General features: G+C 36.9%; 1 protein-coding gene and 1 long non-coding RNA gene across 5 annotated transcripts in view; one reads left to right on the top strand and one right to left on the bottom strand.

Annotated features, from left to right (window-relative positions):
• LOC137073174 (uncharacterized) overlaps positions 1-10,853 on the bottom strand; it is a 55,535-nt gene extending 44,682 nt beyond the window's left edge. For both annotated transcript variants that reach the window (XR_010904744.1, XR_010904745.1), the window contains exons 1-3: positions 10,676-10,853; positions 8,173-8,275; positions 7,894-8,071 (exon numbers count right to left, since the gene is read on the bottom strand). This is a non-coding gene — a long non-coding RNA (uncharacterized lncRNA). The remainder of the gene's footprint in view (positions 1-7,893; positions 8,072-8,172; positions 8,276-10,675) is intronic.
• epha6 (eph receptor A6) overlaps positions 1-21,369 on the top strand; it is a 174,353-nt gene that overhangs the window by 151,708 nt on the left and 1,276 nt on the right. Inside the window, exons 6-16 of one of the 3 annotated variants that reach the window (XM_067441397.1) lie at positions 10,048-10,172; positions 10,265-10,427; positions 10,875-10,983; positions 11,894-11,964; positions 12,060-12,185; positions 12,670-12,855; positions 13,848-13,909; positions 16,694-16,903; positions 17,306-17,470; positions 19,333-19,526; positions 19,940-20,089. In XM_067441397.1, the coding sequence (XP_067297498.1) occupies positions 10,048-10,172; positions 10,265-10,427; positions 10,875-10,983; positions 11,894-11,964; positions 12,060-12,185; positions 12,670-12,855; positions 13,848-13,909; positions 16,694-16,903; positions 17,306-17,470; positions 19,333-19,526; positions 19,940-20,089 (1,561 nt within the window). Of the gene's footprint in view, positions 1-10,047; positions 10,173-10,264; positions 10,428-10,874; positions 10,984-11,893; positions 11,965-12,059; positions 12,186-12,669; positions 12,856-13,847; positions 13,910-16,693; positions 16,904-17,305; positions 17,471-19,332; positions 19,527-19,939; positions 20,090-21,369 lie in introns of those variants that run through there. The other 2 variants (XM_067441398.1, XR_010904743.1) reach the window with 2 other exon arrangements.

The raw sequence follows: 21,369 nt of genomic DNA, 5'->3' as shown, positions 1-21,369 counted from the left end.
ATTTTTGAGTGTGTTTAGACAAATACTTGATCGTCTCTCATTATTCATCTCTGAATCTGAATTGGAGTTGTTTTCATTGCTGAGAACAAATCAAACACGGCCTTGTCAAACTCTGTGTCGAATCTTCCCTCTCTCAGAGCACCTGGCAAACTCATTCACTGCCACAGAGATAAAACCGCATCTGCTGCAAACAGAATACAAACATTCCACGTTTAAATTCAGTCTTACACTATAAAACTGGATTAACCCAGATTGTTCATTCATAACTTGACAACCGACGCACTTTATTTTTTTTAAACACATAAACACATACCTCGGGTCTTTTTGACCCGGGACATCATTCATAACCCTCCTCCTCATCATTTTTTTAAAGTTAGATATCAACCTTCTAAGTATTCCCCCAATCAATTCATTATAAACAATATAACACGAAAAAAAGTATAACATTTCTGCTTTCCCATTATTTTTTCATAAAAATTGTATAGGTTTACTAACAACCCAAGGTATTTTTTTTTTCTGCACAACAATAATTGAATCTTTAATGACTGAATAAGTGAATTTCACCTTTATTCAACAAAGTGGCAAAGTCTGATATGGAGTGACATTGCACTCAAACTTACCAGAGGAAACAAAAGAACAGGAAGGATCTAGCCTGACAAGCCAGACCCACATCAAGATGTTTGGTCTGGAAACTCACCATAGGCAGGGCTCAATCCGAGGGGCGGGATAAACGGTTGTCTTTCAAACTCCCTCTGCACGCTATAGGATAGCGCTACACCAACCGGAGCAACGACGGTGAAGGGGAGCTCGCTGACTGATTAAACATTCGCCGTATCCGGTCGGCTAAACTCCGAACACATCTTCCCTTTTTAAGAATGACTTCAGTGCCGCTCTTTGTTCTTTTCTCAGAGGAAAGCTTAACTACCGGAGGCGCGGGCAGAGCTGATTCGAAAGACCGCCGCCGTTCGCCAGTTTCTGTGTTGACTAGAAGACTGTGTTACTAGAAGCACGCAAACGCAACTCGGCCGTCGTCATTATGGCCCCGCCCGCCGACTCTATAGCCTACACGATGTGATTGGGTCGTCCAGATTCTGAGGAATACAGCTCAGATAGGAATTGAGAGTTGCTAGACCACACTTGCGGGCAAATTAAATTTGCTGCCGCTAGGGTGCGTCTAGATTTCTAGGCTAGGAAGGATCATCAGCAAAACTTGAAATGACTGAGCGATTTACTGCAGAGCAAGAACTGAGCACAATCAAATATTGCTGTCACTGTCACTTGATGATGGATTGGGTGAAGAAGCTGTCAGCGATCAAAATATTGATTTTGAAGATGTTGACAATGATAGTTTTGAGAATACGAATATCCGCCATATGGTGAATGTACTAGAAATGAGCTCTGACGAGTAGAGTGACGATGGTATAAAACATCTGCTCTAACTGAAACCCTCTAAGCAAACAAAATAACAAAAATAACAAAGTATGTTTCATTTTATTATTCTTTAGTTGAGAGTTTTAGGTAACACTTTTTGATAGTCCACTTTAGACATTCTACTAATTATAAGTAACTTTGCAACCACATATCAACTAACTCATTAGAGTTTTAGTTGACTGACAAATTAATATTTACTAAAACTTTATTTTGTTGGTCCCCCAACAGACATTCTACTGAATATAATTAACTTGGCAACTACAATTCAAATTATTCTACTAACCGCACCCTAACACCTAACCATTACCTACCAGTCTACTGACAGTCTACTAATACTCTAATGAGGGTTAGTTGACATGTAGTTGCAAAGTTACTTATAGTTAGTAGAATGATTACATTGGACTATTGAAATAAAGTGTAACCAAGTTGGTAATTATTGTGACCGGTATAGATCCATCCGTGTTAGGTATAAATCAGGGTCGCTAAAGACCCGAATATGGAAAAATTATTGTCGAAACATTCATAAATTTAAGGGTTAAAGGATTAAACTAGTCCTAATAGTAAGGGCAGAACTGAATGAACAATTTTTTACAAACACTACTTTTCCAAAGTTGGGGATCAGTATTTTTTTTTTTTAAATAAATGCACTGTAAAAAAAAAAAAATGTTGATTTTTGTTGGTTTAACTTTAAAAAGTAAGTAACCTAGTTTTAAAGTTTTGAGTTTATTGAAATTAAAAATTTGGGTTGATACAATGAAGGAAATTTGTTTAATAAATAGAAACTCAAAATATTCTTGTATCTGAACCACATAAAAAAATTGATAAATCATGAAAATAGCACTATTTGACATGTTTTACTGTGTCATCAGAAATAAAACACGCACAATTACCCAATATGCTTACAAAATCTGTTAATAATCTTTTTAATAAAGGTTGTCAAATCTCAATTTTTTTTCACTTTTATTAACTCAAAATTTTAATTTCAATGAACTCAAAATTTTAAGGCAACCAGGTAGCTTTTTTTCTAAATAATTTTTTACAGTGTGAATACTTTTATTCATCAAGAAAAGAATCCTTTAAATGTATAAAAAGTGATTAAGTACTTATTGTGATTTATTATTATTATCATTATTATTATTATTTTTATTATTTAAATGCACTTTTAATATATGTATTATAGTTTTCACAAAAATGTTAAGCACAACTGTTTTTAACATTGATATTAATATTATTAAAAAGGTTAAATGTCTGCCACATGCACACCACAGTTCAATATGTCTGGAGACTGTACGCTAACCACTATGCCACAACTCCACCTACACATTTCTGCTTAGCTGCGGTGAGCTCAGGTTCGCACTCTCAGAAGAGTATGTTCACTTATTGTAACTTGACTATATGAGATACACTTAGAGGAGAAGATTATAGGAGCTATAGGGAAGCATTTCTTTTTAATCTTGTATATAATTCTAGGAAGAGATGGTGGGGAGTGAAATCTGTCAAACAGCAATGGGAAATAGAAGAAGAATGTGCATTAACGGAGATCTCTTTTCCCCTTGCTTCCTCTAATGTATGTAAGAAATGTTTTGAAATCACCAATAAATGTAGGTGCAAGAACAGTTTCCATTTACATGCCTTTTCCAGAGCCACTTCGATAAAACAAGAACTTAGATTCACTGTGTGTGCATATTTATGTGACTTTTTTTTAATTGTACCACTTTTCCTTTTACTGTCATTTTGGTAAGCTCTCTGAGAGAATGCAATATAAAAATGTATCCTGCGAAAACAAGCAACATCCAATTATCCTTAATCTGGCTTTAGTGATTGCTTCACTAGGGTGGCATGATTGCTGATTATGGGGGAAAGTCATCATTTGGGCATTGTGCTGCATCCATAAAGAGTCTGAAATGATTTGGGTGTAAGAGTCAATGGAAGAACCCCTTAAACGGAGCAGGAAAGCTAATTAAAATAAAAATGCAGGTCAGCTCCACATAATGACTATACATTAGCGCCTTCGTTTTTGATTCTTTTTGAATGTATATGTTAGGATGTGTGTGTTAGCAGTTTCTCCTTTCGCTTTCTTCAGTTTGTGCTTCAGGCTAATTATCAACTAAGGCTTGTTGTGACAATTTAACCGCACAGGCGGATGAACAATTCAGTTCACAAAAAAAGTCTTATGTTTTGTCAGAAACATCATCAAAACTTTTTGAATGCTTCAGAATCATAGCCTAGCAGTAAACATGAACGTTTCTGACACATTGAACTTGAAGTTTAATTTCCTGTAATTCAATAAAAAAAAGTACCAAAACAATCCCAGATTAAATTGAATAAGTTAATTGAATGTGATTATGTTGAAAAACAAGATCATGTAAAGGGCCTACCACAAAATAATGCCAAAAACATATTTGTCTTTTTATGGATTGCATGCAAAACCAGTCAACATTTAAAAAGAGACTTTTATGCCCATATCAAAATTACACTTCCACTTGGGATTTCTAAAAGTATGTATTTTTTGGCTACTTTGAACTTTGGACTGCATTAGTATCAAAGATATTAGCAACTTTAACTCTTTTACTTAGATCTCAACTCTTACATAATAGCTTACAATTCTGACTTTATAACTAACAATTCTTACTTTTATATCTCACAATTCTTACTTTATATCTCACAATTCTGACTTTATAACTAACAATTCTTACTTTATATCTCACAATTCTGACTTTATATCTCACAATTCTGACTTTATAACTAAAAATTCTTACTTTTATATCTCACAATTCTTACTTTATATCTCACAATTCTTACTTTATATCTCACAATTCTGACTTTATAACTAACAATTCTTACTTTTATATCTCACAATTCTGACTTTATATCTCACAATTCTGACTTTATAACTAAAAATTCTTACTTTTATATCTCACAATTCTTACTTTATATCTCACAATTCTTACTTTATATCTCACAATTCTGACTTTATAACTAACAATTCTTACTTTATATCTCACAATTCTTACTTTATATCTCACAATTCTGACTTTATAACTAACAATTCTTACTTTATATCTCACAATTCTGACTTTATATCTCACAATTCTGACTTTATAACTAACAATTCTTACTTTTATATCTCACAATTCTGACTTTATATCTCACAATTCTGACTTTATAACTAACAATTCTGACTTTATATCTCACAATTCTGACTTTATAACTAACAATTCTTACTTTTATATCTCACAATTCTTACTTTATATCTCACAATTCTGACTTTATAACTAACAATTCATACTTTATATCTTACAATTCTGACTTTATAACTAACAATTCTTACTTTTATATCTCACAATTCTGACTTTATAACTAAAAATTCTTACTTTATATCTTACAATTCTGACTTTATAACTAACAATTCTTACTTTTATATCTCACAATTCTGACTTTATATCTCACAATTCTGACTTTATAACTAACAATTCTGACTTTATAACTAACAATTCTTACTTTTATATCTCACAATTCTGACTTTATAACTAACAATTCATACTTTATAACTAACAATTCTGACTTTATAACTAACAATTCTTACTTTATATCTCACAATTCTGACTTTACATCTCACAATTCTGACTTTAGAAAAGAAATTTGAGATAAAAAGTCGCAATTACCTTTTTTTATTCTGTGGTGGAAACAAGCTTCCATACTTGACTCAAATACATTAAAGCAAGATGTTTAAGATGTTGATTTATTGTCATTTTGTTTAGCTTTATTTGGATTTTAGGAAATAAACATGTGATTTTTCTCCCCACCCTCTCACTGGCATGTCAATAGGTTTTGAGGACTAGTGCATATTTTAGCCTACATTAAGTTCCAGTAAAATACTTAAGTACTATTAGTCAGATAGTGGTATTGCAATCGATTACTTTTAATGAGTCGTTTTCGCTGCAAGATTTCTCTACCTTTACTTGATTATGGTTTATTACATTACTTATGCTCACTGAGGCTGCATTTATTTAATCAAAAATACAGTCATTTACATGTACAATTTAAAATAACTTTCATTAAGGCTACTCTTTTTCTGTCATGACAAAGCTGAATGTTCAGCAGCCATTAGCCTACTCCAGTCTTCGGTGCAACATGATCCAATATTCCAATTTGCCCATTTGGTGCTCAAGAAACATTTCTTATTAATATCAATGTTAAAAACAGTTGTTCTGCTTAATATTTTGGTGCAAACTGTGATACTATTTTTTCAGAATTCTTTTATGAACCAATATTTTTGTAATATTATAAAATGTCTTTTGAAAGCCCTCACTTTTGGTCAATTAATTGCTGAATTAAAGTATTAAATAAAAGTATCATTATATATATATATATATATATATATATATATATATATATATATATATATATATATATATATATATATAATCACACATTTATGACCCCACATTTTTGAACAGTTGTTTATGTGTTTCAGAATGATTTCTGACCTATTGTCCAACATGGCATTAATGATTTAAAGATAAATATTGACTAAATAGTGAACAAACTCTCGGCTGTCCTTCACTGGGTTTGTTTTGGGTCATAATGCCATTTTGATTTTGCAGCCAAGATCATCCTCCTGCCCTTTTATTGGCTGACAACTACAGCTAAGTTCAGTCAGTCACAGAATCAGAAAAATACTTTTTTTGCACTCTCTAGTCCTGTATAACATTCCATTCTGAAATCAATCTCTGTAAATAGCGATATGATGAAGCTTCATCATTTATTTAGGTGAAGCCTGTTCTGTACCGTAGCTATGACTTTAATATTCCTGCGCAAACCTACAAGTTTCCTTCTCACGCACGTCTAAAGTAGTCAAGATGTCACAGGCTGCACTGTCCGTTCTCCTCTCAATAAAAGATGAGCTGTCTCTCATGAGAGAGATTCAGCACGTAGCTTCTCTCACCGCAGAGTCAAATCAGACAAACAACATGGGGTTTTCATCAAACACCGTTCCAATAGATCTCCAACGTGCACATTTGTAGAGACATTGTAGATGGAAGATAGACAGCATTGCACATTTAGATAAAGCCCTTGTGGTTACCGAGAGAGTCAGACAGACAGAGAGTTTGTGTCACAGGTGGTAACCTTAGCAAAAACCGATGTCTTATTCTGTTATTTTCTCTCTGAATCACTTTGCTGATATCCTAGAGGACCTCAGGCAGTGCCGCCCAATACCGCACATCACTGAACGCTGCTCTCTGCTGTTTACCGGCTGCCTAAATCCTCTCTTTCGCTCTCTCTCTTTAACTTTGCTATGCCTAAAACCCTTCCGTTCCCTGTCCACCCCTTATATTTTCCCAGCTGTTTTAACAGTGAGAGATTGATTACTTTGACAGAGGTAGTGATTACCGTGCTGGCAGTCTCCATGGGCTTCCAGAGTGAATATTTACCTGGGAGAAATTCAATCAGGCTGGCTAATGCCATTCACCCACTACTTTAATCTGCTCCAGGATTCAATTAGAGATCGGCCCCACCTACCTGTGGGCGTCACTTTAGTCACTGAGGTGAAAGGGGGAAAAAAGAAGCAAAAAGGTTTCTGTTAAAGCGTTCATTATTAGAAAAGACGCAAACAGTTTGTGTGGCGTATATGATTGTTTGAGCGTGTTTACGTATGAATAAGCACGTACGTACCATCTTAAGTGCAGATGCATATAAACTTCACTAATTGTGCTAATTGTAAATCACATCAGACACGGAGTCTTAATGGATTTTCCTTGTGCTTCTTGGTTCTTCCACCTGACTGAGCCATGATTGAATGCATTATCTTAATGCACATAGCATATGCAGAACTGGTAAATTACAATGATGTTCAAAGTTTCCAAACTTGTGTTAAACACACACACACACACACACACACACACACACACACACACACACACACACTCTGAGATTTAAAAAAAAAAGTATAAAAACTTGATATGTTTTGCAAGAGCAAGTGCTATGATGCCTAAAGCTTTTTGACCGAAAACCACATTGCCTAAGTAACTCCTTATATCTGATTAACCGGATGATCCGGAATACATCCGATTTAAACACAAGAGGTTAAATAAATCATCGGGGGAAAAAAACAATCAGTCATGTACCCTGACCTGTAGCTGTATGATTTCCTAAGCAAATATTGATAAATTTGGTTTTAAATGCAAATTAATCATATAATAAAATGCAAATGTCAAGCCGAAGTGCAATGGGAAGCATTTAAATTAGTCATTAATAACAGATCCTTAATAAAAGAGTAAAACATATGAACCTAACAGTAGAACAATGAAGAAGCAAAATGATAATAAAAAAAGAAAGATTGTCAAACATAGTACATATTCTTTCTTATAATTTATGTTTAGATTAAACCTAAATACAAATTAAATTCTTGCTTTAAGGATTAGTTCGCTTTAAAGTGAAAATTACTCCATTATTACTCACCGTTAAGCCATACTATAGGTGTATGTGATGTTCTTCTTTCTGACGAACACATTCAGAGTCATATTAATATCCTGATGTTTCCCAGCTTTATAATGGCAGTGAATGAGGCTCACGGGTTTGAAGCTCAAAAAAAGTCCATCCATCCATCCATCCATCATTAACGTACTCCACACAGCTCCTGTGGAATAATAAAGAGTTTCTGAAATGAAGGAATGCATTTGTGTAATAAATATCCTTATTTAACATGTTTTAAAGTTAAAATAGCTTCCGCCAGACCACCTTGGAACAATCTCTGTGCGTATGGGTCAAGGCCTGAAAACTATACTGGATGCCCGTGATCTTCGGGCCCTTAGACAGCATTGCATCACATACAGAAATGCTCCTGTAATGGAAATCACAACATGGGCTCAGGAATACTTCCAGAAAACATTGTCGGTGAACACAATCCACCGAGCCATTCACCATTGCCGGCTAAAACTCTACACTGTAAAAAAAGGCAAATTTTGAACTTTTGCAGTACAGTCGACTGGGATGTTTACGTTATTTAAACTTAAATTATGTTAAACTGATTTTAAAAAATGAGTTACATCTTGTATAACTAATGAAAACAAGTTTAACATTTCTAGACTTATTTTGATGAGTTAAAACAATGTAAAAACAGATGTTGTCATAACTTATTGAACATATTTTTTTTACAGAGTATAGGTCAAAAAAGAAGCCCTATCTAAATATGTTCCAGAATCACAGGTGTTTTCACTGGACCATGGCTCATTTAAAATGGTCTGTGGCAAAGTTGAAAACTGTTCTGTGGTCAGACGAATAAAAATTTAAAGTTCTTTTTGGAAAACTTGGATGCCATGTCATCTGGACTAAAAAGGACAAGGACAACCCAAGTGGTTATCAGTACTCAGTTCAGAAGCATCCATCTCTGATGGTATGTGGTTGCATGAGTGCGTGTGACATGGGCAGCTTACACATCTAGAAAGGCACCATCAATACTGAAAGGTATATTCAAGTGCTAGAACAACATATGCTCCCATCCAGACGTCGTCTCTTTTAGGGAAGACCTTGCATTTTCCAGCATGACAATGCCAGACCACATACTGCATCCATTACAACATCATGGCTACGTAAAAGAAGGATCCGGGTACTGAAATGGCCAGCCTGCAGTCCAGATCTTTCACCCATAGAAAACATTTGGCGCATCATAAAGAGGAAAATGCAACAAAAACGACATAAGACAGTTGAGCAAATAGAAGCCTGTATTAGACAAGAATAGGACAACATTCTTATTCCTAAACTTGGGCAACTTGTCCCCTCAGTCCCCAGACGTTTGCAGACTGTTATAAAAAAAAGAGCGGAATGGCACACAGTGATAAACATGGCCTTGTCCTAACTTTTGAGATGTGTTGATGCCATGAAATTTTAAATCAACTTTTTTTCCTTCAAATTATACATTTTCTAAGTTTAAACATTTGATATGTCAATGTCATCTATGTTATATGTTAAATATGGAAATGTGAAACTTCCACATCATAGCAATCCATTTTTATGAAAAATGTGTACAGTGTCCTAACTTTTTTGGAATCGGGTTTGTAGTTTTATTTTAAAGCAGGCCCTATTATAGAACATGGCATAATGGGACAATATCTTTGCGGGTGCTGTTAATCTTTTTGAGCATAGAGTGAAATGCCCATTTTCAGTAGCCTGACAAGCCAGAGCCAGACCCACATCAAGATGTTTGGTCTGGAAACTCACCAATTTGACAGGGCTCAATCCGAGGGGGCATAAACTCCATCTGCACGCGATAGGATAGTGCCACAACCAACCAGAGCAACGAAGGTGAGACGGAGCTCGTTGATAGATTAAACATTCGCCGTATCCAGTCGGCAAAACTCCGAACACATCTTCCCTTCTTACGCAAGCGCAGCTCTGGCGTCATTATGTTAAGCCCCGCCCACCGACTCTATACACGATGTGATTGGCCCGTCAAGAGCTTGGCGTTTACAGCTTGCTAGACGACACTAGCAGGCAGATTACCGGTAGATTTGCTGTCGCTAAGGTGCGTCTAGATTTCTAGGCTACATTTTCAGTGCATTCGTATTGAAAGCCCCATTGAGTCACCATCACTAACTAGTTGATTTTACCTCTCAGGTCCGTCTCTGGTAGGTGTGGTGAGAAAGGACTGGGCATCTCAAACTAGTATCGCCCTCTCCTGGCAGGAAACCGAGCAACCACACGCTGCTATCCTGGACTACGAAATCAAATATTATGAAAAGGTAACTTGCCGACATCTTTACAATAAATGTTACATAAATAACATTATGCTTAGTTAAATAAAATAAAAATATCTGACTTTCTTTATGTGTAGGAACAGGAACAGTTAAGCTACTCCTCTACACGCACAAAGTCTCCAAGTGCAATAGTGACAGGACTAAAGCCCTCAACGGTGTATGCGTTCCATGTGCGTGCTCGTACCCTCGCTGGCTACAGCAGTTACAGCCCCAAGTTTGAGTTCGCTACAGGAGATGAAAGTAAGTGTTTCTCTTAAAATGCCTAATTTCAATACCTGTTAGTCTAAACGCTGTAGTTATGTCCAATTTTCTGAGATTGTGGTCATACCATGTCATTTGCGTGAGTAGAGTTTTTAAAAAAAGAAACGTTTGAAGGGAACATTTTCTGTTTACCATGAATAACCTTAAGTGCCCTACGATTTCAGTTCTCGAATATTTTTCAACAGCTGTTTGGCTTATGCATAGAATGTATGTAAATGCCTACCAACCTTTCTCTTGGCAAGTCTATTTCTGAGTCTGAGATGAGCATGTGGTAATCGCATGAATGCTATTCCGCAGCTGATACAGCTTCACTGACCAACCCGATCACAGACAATGAACTTGTGTGAAAAATTGACTTCTTTGTTTTGTGCTCTCTCTTTCTCTCTCGCATGAACACACTATCATCACTATCTTTGACTATGTTAGACTCTGAGGAGGCAGCTGATCAGGGCCAGGTGTTGGTGATTGTTACAGCCACAGTCGGGGGTTTCTCTCTCCTCGTCATTCTCACCCTCTTCCTTCTCATCACTGGCAGGTAATGAGGGAGCAAATAAAGAGGGCAGGTGAATATGCTCCAGGATAGATGAATAGATGTTTTGCTTTAATCTGTCTGTCTGACAGATCTATCTGTCTGTCTGTCTGTCTATCTATCTATCTATCTATCTATCTATCTATCTATCTATCTATCTATCTATCTATCTATGTCTGTCTGTCTGTCTGTCTGTCTGTCTCACTGTCTGTGGATGTCATGGATATGTCTTTTCTTTCATTCACTAATTTACCCTTAATTTAGCTCCTTGCTTATCCAGCCATCTCCTAATAGGCCTGTTGGCCACGGAGCACCTTTCTATTTTCCGATTGGCTGAGCCATGTCGCTGCCTAATTAGTCGGAATGCTGCAGCCTCCCGGCAGCGGCCGTGTCTGCTGCCATGAAATGGCCTGCTGTGAGACTGACAGCAAGCTTAAACATGCCACACAGTCCTGTGATTCGCAATATCAGCATGTGCAGCGCACTGTGCGAAACCTCAGCCATCCAGCCCCTGTGCCATCACATCCTCACACAGCTGCAGGGGCTGATGGCAGCGTGTTCAGCTGCTCGTGCGGATTTGCAGGGAGGCTGTTGTGAGCAGCTCTCAAATAAATCAAGAGCTCTTGATGATGGACAGAATCAGTGTCCTCATTTGTCAAGAAAAGAAATGAAATTATAAACGAACACTTTTGAGAATTTCTCTCTGGAGGAGCATCATTTTAATTTCAATATTTGAGGGTTCCGAGAAGCCATTTAGCCATATGTCTTGATTCTTTTATGGTACGGATCGCGAGTGCTGTCCATCAGGACCACAGACAGGGACACTGTCTTCAGAACCATGGACAGTGTCAATGTTAAATGTGGACAGTTTATCAACAAAAGCACTGATCAGTTACATTTCTCTTTGCTTGAACAGGTGTCAGTGGTACATAAAATCGAAGATCAAGTCAGAAGACAAAAAAAGAACACAGTATCAAAATGGACATGGTATGAGACCTTAATTACACACTCACTCACATTCATATTAATATTTTCTCCAAAAATAAAAATTCCTGATTTCAACCTTTGACATGTTTTTATAGTGCCATTCCCAGGATTAAAGACTTACATTGACCCAGACACTTACGAGGACCCTTCACAGGCCGTTCATGAATTTGCCAAGGAAATCGATCCATCTCGCATCCGAATCGAAAGGGTCATCGGAGCAGGTCAGAGCTCTTTTTACAGCTCACTTCAGTCTGTGCCTCAGCAGCCCATAATCCACTCCAGCTATATATGCAGCATTATCCCAACTTAAAATGTGTCATTAATTACAAAATAAAAAAGAAGTTAAAGTTCTTTTAAAAAAAATGTTTTAAAAAAAAATGTCCTTTCTCCCCTTTAGTATCTTGATCTAGGCTTTGGTTTCTCATATGTGTATAATTAAACTATATTTCAGATCGCTTTCATAGTTAAGCTCTTAAAAATCTCTCTGAAAAATCACTTCCTTATTCTCAGAAGACAAAATGATTAGAATCTAATCTTCAGTGAGATAAGTAGGAAATAATTCAATGGGAAATAATTGTCACAATGCGAGCCCCTGTAAAGGGAACATGTTTGTTTAATATAGTTTGACTGCCACCTAGCGTTTAGTATATAAAAGTGCACCCTAAATACTACGACAGTGAGTATGGACTTGAGCGTGTTCTGCAGGCGAGTTTGGGGAGGTGTGTAGTGGCCGTCTCCGTATCCCAGGAAAAAAGGAAATTCCCGTGGCTATAAAGACTCTGAAGGGAGGATACACCGAACGCCAGAGACGGGACTTCCTGCGAGAGGCGAGCATCATGGGACAGTTTGATAACCCTAACATCATCAGGCTGGAGGGGGTGGTCACGAAGAGTAAGAAACTCTGACTTCTTTCATTCTAAAGATGCAAAAATTTAACATGTGCACTTATGTTTAAAAGTTTGACTACGATTTTTACCGTAACCTACGTTTTCTCAAATTAAAAAAGTACAGTATTCATTGTCATGATCCTTCAGAAATGATTCTTCTATGCTGATTCAAGAAACATTATCTTATTATTATCAAGGTCAACAACATTTTGTGGAAACTGATGCAGTTTTTTCAGGATTCTTTGATGAATAGAATGCTCCAAACAACAGCATTGAGTTTTAAATCATTAGAAAACATTAAATGCCTTTACTGTCACTTGATCAATTTAATTCATTCTTGCTGAATAAAAGTATTGTCTTTCAAAAAATCTAACTGACAGCAAAAAAAATGTAAACTGTAGTGTAATACCTGTCAGTAATGAGTTTAGTGCAATTTTGCAGCAAACGCAGCTATGTCTGAAAAGCATGGCAGGCGATGAATAAAGAAATGCGTAAATAAAACAGATATGGAAATTGTGGAAAATCTCGGTCATGGAGGATACAAATTGTTTTGATGAAACTGATTACAGAATAACTTTGATCATTATAAGCCAGAAGCTGTTTTCTCAGTGAAAAAAAAGCAAACATAAGTTTGATACACCCACAGATTCTGCACATGCATACAATCAATGATTTCAACCTACACATCAAACTGCCTTCAACCTCCATAATAACCCAGAAGAAACAACTTTCTCTGTCTGGGATTCTAGTGTTATCTCAGGTCTTTCATCTATTGTACCGTTCACTACCATGCTACTAGAGATTAACTTTATATTGAATTTCAGGCCATTATAGAGGTACTACAGCAGATGGTAATGTAGCAGCATTATACACTGATGATGGAGGCAAGAGCGAACTTCAAGAGCGGTTTGATTTGTAGTCATGCAAAGACAGAGATGAGGAATGTGACAATGTCTGTCCCATTTACTTACAGATGTCCTGTTTTCCTCTTTGTAGGTCGGCCTGTGATGATAGTGGTGGAATACTTGGAGAATGGCTCATTGGACTCTTTTCTGAGGGTACGTTCAACATTAAAATGGCATACCTCATTTGACATTCCTCATAAACAGTGCCTAACTACAGAGAGCTTTTTGAAATTTGCCAGCAGATGGGCAGTTGATACGATAGTTGATATATCCTGCAGTGTGACAGTTGTGGACAGAACTGTGATTCTCAGACAAAACGGGCAATAAAATAATACAAAATTACTAAAAATCAAGATTTATCTTATTTTATTTCACTAATTCAACAAGATTGTCCTAATTTGAAGGCTCCTAAACGGATAGATCATTCAAAAATTTATAAATACATTTAAATAAAATTATAAAATATAATGAATAAAAAATTTTTATATATATATATATATATATATATATATATATATATATATATATATATATATATATATATATATATATATATATATTATATACACTCACCAAAAGGATTATTAGGATAATAATACTAATGCTGTGTTTGACCCCCTTTCGCCTTCAGAACTGCCTTAATTCTACACGGCATTGATTCAAAAAGGTGCTGAGAGCATTCTTTAGAAATGTTGGCCCATATTGATTGGATAGCATCTTGCAGTTGATGGAGATTTGTGGGATGCACATCCAGGGCACGAAGCTCCCGTTCCACCACATCCCAAAGATGCTCTATTGGGTTGAGATCTGGTGACTGTGGGGGCCATTTTAGTACAGTGAACTCATTGTCATTCCTAAACCTATTTGAAATGATTCAAGCTTTGTGACATGGTGCATTATCCTGCTGAATGTAGCCATCGGAGGATGAGCACATGGTGGTCATAAAGGGATGGACATGGTCAGAAACAATGCTCAGGTAGGCTGTGGCATTTAAACAATGCCCAATTGGCACTAAGGGGCCTAAAGTGTGACAAGTAAACATCCCCCACACCATTACACCACCACCACCAGCCTGCACAGTGGTAACCAGGCATGGTGGATCCATGTTCTCATTCTGTTCACGCCCAATTCTGACTCTACCATCTGAATGTCTCATCAGAAATTGAGACTCATCAGACCAGGCAACATTTTTCCAGTCTTCAGCTGTCCAATTTTGGTGAGCTTGTGCTAATTGTAGCCTCTTTTTCCTATTTTAAGTGGAGATGAGTGGTACACGGTGGGGTCTTCTGCTGTTGTAGTCCATCCGCCTCAAGGTTGTGCGTGTTATGGCTTCACAAATACTTTGCTGCATACCTCGGTTGTAACAAGTGGTTATTTCAGTCAAAGTTGCTTTTCTATCAGCTTGAATCAGTCGGCCCATTCTCCTGTGACCTCTAGCATCAACAAGGCATTTTCGCCTACAGGACTGACGCATATTGGATGTTTTTCCCTTTTCGCACCATTTTTTGTAAACCCTAGAAATGGGTGCCCGTGATAGTCTCTGTTTTGATTAAAATATAGGAAAATGCTTAAGAGTCAATGATTGGATCATTGTTGCAGTGATTTTTATGCTTCTAGCATGTTATATATTTGCCATCATTTGTGTAGCTTTTAATTTCTTAAAAAACAACTTAGGAACATATCATGGCCTTATTCCAGGATGAAAATGTCAAGATGTATCAGATTCAAACTGTTAAAGAACTGTTGGGAGGGGATATGAAGAATCATTTTCACACATGAATGAGTCCAGATCTTAAATTCATGGACTGTCTTTGGGATGTGCTGGAGGAGACTTTACAGTGCGCTTGACTCTTGCATTGTCAATACATGATCTTAACCAAACATTAATGCACCTCTTGATGAAAATAAATGCTGTGATGTTACTTCCATCAAGAGGTGCATCAATGTTTTGTCCAGATTAATAAAATTAATAAATTGTGGAATGAATTCAATTCAGCTATAAGCATCTCTGGAGAAAAGTGTCAGCTCAGCTCAGTTCTCATCCAATAGCCTCAGTAGTACAGTCAAAAAATATACAATTAATAATAGTCAGTAGTATTGCTGAATGCATACATTTTCCGAACTATGCCAAGCTCTAAAATATTGTATTGGGTCAAAATAAAATCCTTATCCAGTAAATCCCAAATGACTAGAAAAGTTGCAGGGCTTTTGGAAAGGGCAAGCTCTGTCTCAAAAAGATTAAGATACACTAGTCTATATCTATAGCAAATACCATTTTGATTATTCTTTTATTAGGTATGGGAATCAGGTATGATGTTTATTTCGTAACTGGTTTCCTTTATATCTTTTGAAGAAGAACTACAAATTAAGTATTTTTAATGGACTTAAAATAGATCATATGAGGCATATGTTTGTGGATCAGACTAAATAACCTGCTAACAAGTCATGTGTTCAGGAATCATATTGATCAATGTATGTGCAGGCTTTAACTTTAAGTAGTTGAACAGAAATGCTGGACAAATGGTGAAAGTATTTAATTATTGTGTTTCATCCACAAACGCACCTGCACGTCATTAAAATCATTTGGTTTCAGTTTTTGAAAAAAATGGAACCAGTTGTGATAGTTATCACATGACTAGTTATTACATGACCTGAACTTTTATTGAGAGACTATGTTGAATATTATACTTTCAGAAGTTCATTTATATCGTTTAAAATGAACTATTCAAGGATAAAGTTGATTTAAAAAGATGAAAAACCTTTCATAGTACCTACTATATAGTCTTTTATACTAATTATATATTCCTTTGTTTTATGTTGATTAAAAGCGGGTTTGGTTTAAAGTTGAATGTTTATTGTTCATTGTGATAAAACAGACTAAGAAAATACTCTCCGACTCTTCTTTAACTATCCTTTGGCTCTTCTTGCCTTTTGTAGAAGCATGACGGGCACTTCACTGTGATCCAGCTTGTTGGTATGCTGCGTGGCATCGCCTCAGGTATGATGTACCTGTCCGACATTGGCTATGTCCATCGGGACCTGGCAGCACGAAATATTCTGGTGGATGACAACCTGGTGTGTAAAGTGTCGGACTTCGGTCTGTCCAGGGTTCTGGAGGATGACCCAGAGGCAGCTTACACCACCACAGTAAGCCACATACAACCACTTCAATATTGGTTCATTTAAATTCAGAGCTGTTCAGAGTTAATAACAATCTGTGCTCTTTAGACAGCCAGGGCTGATCCAGAATCTCTGGAGCTTAGCATTACTCTGCCTGTTGTGTGTTATTGAATGGGACTGGGTTGATCCAAGCAGTATAACATGAGATTAAGGGCTTATTCTGGGGAGTGATTGAGTAATTAGGTTTATAATAAGATGCTAAATGTGCCTGAATACTTCTGAACTTTTTTATACGGCGGGTCTGAGCGTGTCACTAAACAGCATACCACATTCCACAGAAAACTCAATTATGACTCATCATTGCATAACAAGCAATATGCATCTCCTTTGATTGCCTAGGAAGCACAACTATTATCATGAAAAGAAAAGATTTTGTTTTGTCAGGGGGGTAAAATCCCTATCCGCTGGACAGCTCCAGAGGCGATTGCATACAGAAAGTTTTCGTCGGCCAGTGATGCTTGGAGCTACGGTATTGTCATGTGGGAAGTGATGTCATATGGGGAACGGCCCTACTGGGAGATGTCCAATCAAGATGTGAGTAACTTGGGCTATTCTTATTCTACTCAAATCTACGCAAGCAGTTTCCACAAATTAATTAGACTTTAGTCTAATCTCCAGAATCTCTAATCTCTATTATTAGCAGTGTATTCATTTGGACATTTTTCATATATTTAATATTATATACATATTAAATGCATCTAAAAAAATATGTTTAATTTCCCAGAATGCAATTTTCTGTAAAATGTCTCTGAATTTATCATTCTGTTAGTTTTAATTCCAATTTTAAGTCATCTTGCCTTGGAATGTGGCCAATTCTGATTCAATTTCGAGAACATATTCTGTTAAAGGTGCACTACTATGTAGTATTTTTGCAGTAAAATATCCAAAAACCACCAGACCAGTGTTATATATTTTGTTTAATTGAGTTCTTACAATATCCCAAATGTTTCCAATTATTGGTAAATTGTAAGAAAATTGCTATTTTAACCAGGGAGTCCCCTGTCAAATGTCGTCATATCTACTTTACCCTCGGTGTCCGGTTTTATTTGGCAGAAATGCTTTACTCTCACTGCAGTGTGCAACAAATGTCACAGCAGCTGCTGAGCGACGCACAGAGTAACGTCATAACACCATTTTTAACACACTTAAATGTATCTAATGTAATAAATAGCGCTGCGTTAAGTTGAAAAGTTGATTTGCCGTTAGTGCTAGTACAGCAATATAGGTACATCGGAATTTTTGTAGCAAAGCTCAAAAGCAAAAATACAATACATCAAATACAACACAAATCAAAATCAACATAGAAGACCAGCTAACAAACAACCCACAATGCATAAACTACACACAATGAATAGACTTTACACAATAAATAGACTCTTACGAAACAATTAATGAAGAGCAACACAAACCTATGTCAAGTAAACCCACACACTAAGATTTTTAATTTAAGATACAAATTTAAAACAACATTATTGCACATTTAATTCAATTTGTATTGAATACTGTCCCAAGATAATGCGTATTGTCAGTGCTAAAAAACTATAATAAAACATTCTCTATTTAACAGAGACTGAAATAGAAACACAACACAGACTACTCTCACATCTCTATATAAAAAGAGAGATGTTTGTTTTCTCTGCTATATCCTTCGCAATCAGTCTAACCGTCGCTGGGGAAAAAACTGTTATAAAACCGCACCCTGTGCGAGATAATACTGTCCGGTCTGCCATACCTCAAGTTATATATTGAGTGTTTAGGCCTGAACATTGAGTATGCAGGGTGGTGTGTATCCCTGAGAATATTCTTAGCTCTCTTCCTGCAGCGTTGTGTGTATAGGGCCTCCATAGATGGAAGATCTGATCCGATGATCTTCTGCGCGTTATGTCATACTCATGACCGGAAAAGCGGATATGGTGCCGGCGACTGTGTCCCGTCATGATAAAAATCCCGGTGATCGGGTGCTGTGTGTTTGTGTAACAATCGGTCCAGCGGCCATGCTCAGCTCCACAACACACAGTCCTGCTCTGCTTCATACTACAGTAACGTTAATGATCGCATCCATGAACATGATTTCTGCCCGACTCCTATCCTGATTCTTTTCCACCACCTGTGAGGTGAAGACCACATGTTACAAGACACTTGGCATCATCCAAACTATGCCTTTGTTTTGAATAGGCAAAAAAAATTACATAGTACAGCTTTAAATTATAAGATGTTGAACTTTGTTGTAAAGTTTCCTTGTTGTGTCTTTAGTTTATTCATTATTGTTTTCACTGTTTAATTTATACACCCAAACATTTGGTATTTTATACCACAGATGACATGCCTAAAATTGCATGAATAAAATGCTCTTGTAGAATTTGTATCCCAGTAAGGTTCTGTGTGTCTTTCTGCAGGTAATTCTGTCTATAGAGGAGGGCTATAGGCTCCCTGCGCCCATGGGCTGCCCCGTGGCCCTGCACCAGCTCATGCTTCTCTGCTGGCAGAAGGAACGCAGTCGACGACCACGGTTTAATGACGTGGTCAGCTTCCTAGACAAGTTGATCCGCAATCCCAGCAGCCTGCTCACACTGGTGGAGGATGTAAATAGGTAGAACAATCACAACATTTTACATTTTACTAGAATTAAAATTAAAATTAAAAGTGCCAGTATTGAAATTGCCATTTAAAACAAAAAAAATGTTGTAATTTGCTTACAGAAAACTCTAATTACACTGAATTGTTGTCTCTTGCCTCGTGGCAAACACCTATACAGGAATTTCAGAAATCCCTTGCATCTTTTTGTTTTACAAACAGAATGTGACTGATATGATATGATATGATATGATATGATATGATATGATATGATATGATATATGATATGATATGATATGATATGATATGATATGATATGATATGATATGATATGATATGATATGATATGATATGATATGATATATGATAATACTTTTTTCTTGCATGGTAGTGTCTATGTTTACAATGATCAACAATCTGTTTAAACAGCTTCCCAGAATCCCCTGAGGATATGCCAGACTACCCTCTCTTCATATCCATCGGTGATTGGTTGGATTCCATTAAAATGAGTCAATACAAGAACAACTTCATAGCAGCAGGGTACACAACCCTGGATTCCATATCCACCATGAGTATTGAGTGAGTGGAGTCAAAACTACTGCATGAAGTTCTGTTCATTGTTTTGTATATTGTACATAATATTTCTAATGTCGTATGAACCTTAGAATTTCATGTATCGAAAGAGGCAGTAGGCTTTATTGGGTTAAAATAATAATATATTATAATAATATACGGTTAACGTGAATGGTTAGCCTATAAAATAACTTAAAGCAAACTAATTCACATTCATTAGTTCTTTCCATTCACCAATCAGGCATAGTATTATGACCCCTAAAGGTGTGCTGTGGTATCTGGCACACAGATGTTAGCAGCTTTAAGTCCTGTAAGTTGTGAGATGGGGCCTTAATGGATCGGACTTGTTTGTTCAGCACATCCCACAGGTGCTCAATTAAATTTGGAGGCCAAGTGAACACCTCAAACTCGTTGTGTTCCTCAAACCATTCCTGAACAATTTTGCTTTGTGGCAGGGCGCATTATCCTGCTGAAAGAGATCACAGCCACCAATTTCCATGAAAGGGTGTACATGGTCTGCAACAATGCTTAGGTAGGTGGTACATTTCAAAGTAACATCCACATGGATGGCAAGACCCATGGTTCACCAGCAGAACATTGCCCAAAGCACTACACTGGCTCCGCCTGCTTGCCTTCTTCCCATAGTGCCTCCTGGTGCCATGTGTTCCTCAGGTAAGCCTAACATCCACGTGATATAAAAGAAAAAAGATTCATCTCACCAGGCCAAATTCTTCCATTGCTCCGTGGTCCAGTTCTGAGCAATTTGAGCTACAGTATATAGCTTGTGTTTGATCTGACCACACGGGCCAGCCTTCGCTCCTCGCGTGGATCAATGAGTTTTGGCCGCCCATCACACTTTTGCCAGTTAACCACAGTTCCTTCCTTGGACCACTTCTGACCACTGCAGACCAGGAACACCCCACAAGAGCTGCAGTTTTGAAGATGCTCTGACCCAGTCATCTAGCATCACAATTTGGCCCATGTCAAACTCACTAAAATCCTTACGCTTGCACATTTTTCCTGCTTCTAACACATCAACTTTGAGGACATTTTTTTCAATTGCTGCCTAATATATCCCACCTAGTAGCAGGTGCCTTAATGAAGAGATAATCAGTGTTATTCACTTCACTTGTCATAATGTTATGTCTGATTGGTGTATAAAGTAGCAGCTCCTGCCCAACTTAAAGAGATAGTCTGCCAAAAAATGACAATTCTGTCATCATTTACTCTCCTTCATGTTGTTTTAAACCTACATGAAGTTTTTTCTTCTGTTGAACATAAAGGAA

This window comes from Pseudorasbora parva, chromosome 4 (genome assembly GCF_024679245.1).
Source record: "Pseudorasbora parva isolate DD20220531a chromosome 4, ASM2467924v1, whole genome shotgun sequence".
Classification (NCBI taxonomy): Eukaryota; Metazoa; Chordata; class Actinopteri; order Cypriniformes; family Gobionidae; genus Pseudorasbora; species Pseudorasbora parva.
This window is presented reverse-complemented; position numbering and strand designations above follow the sequence as displayed.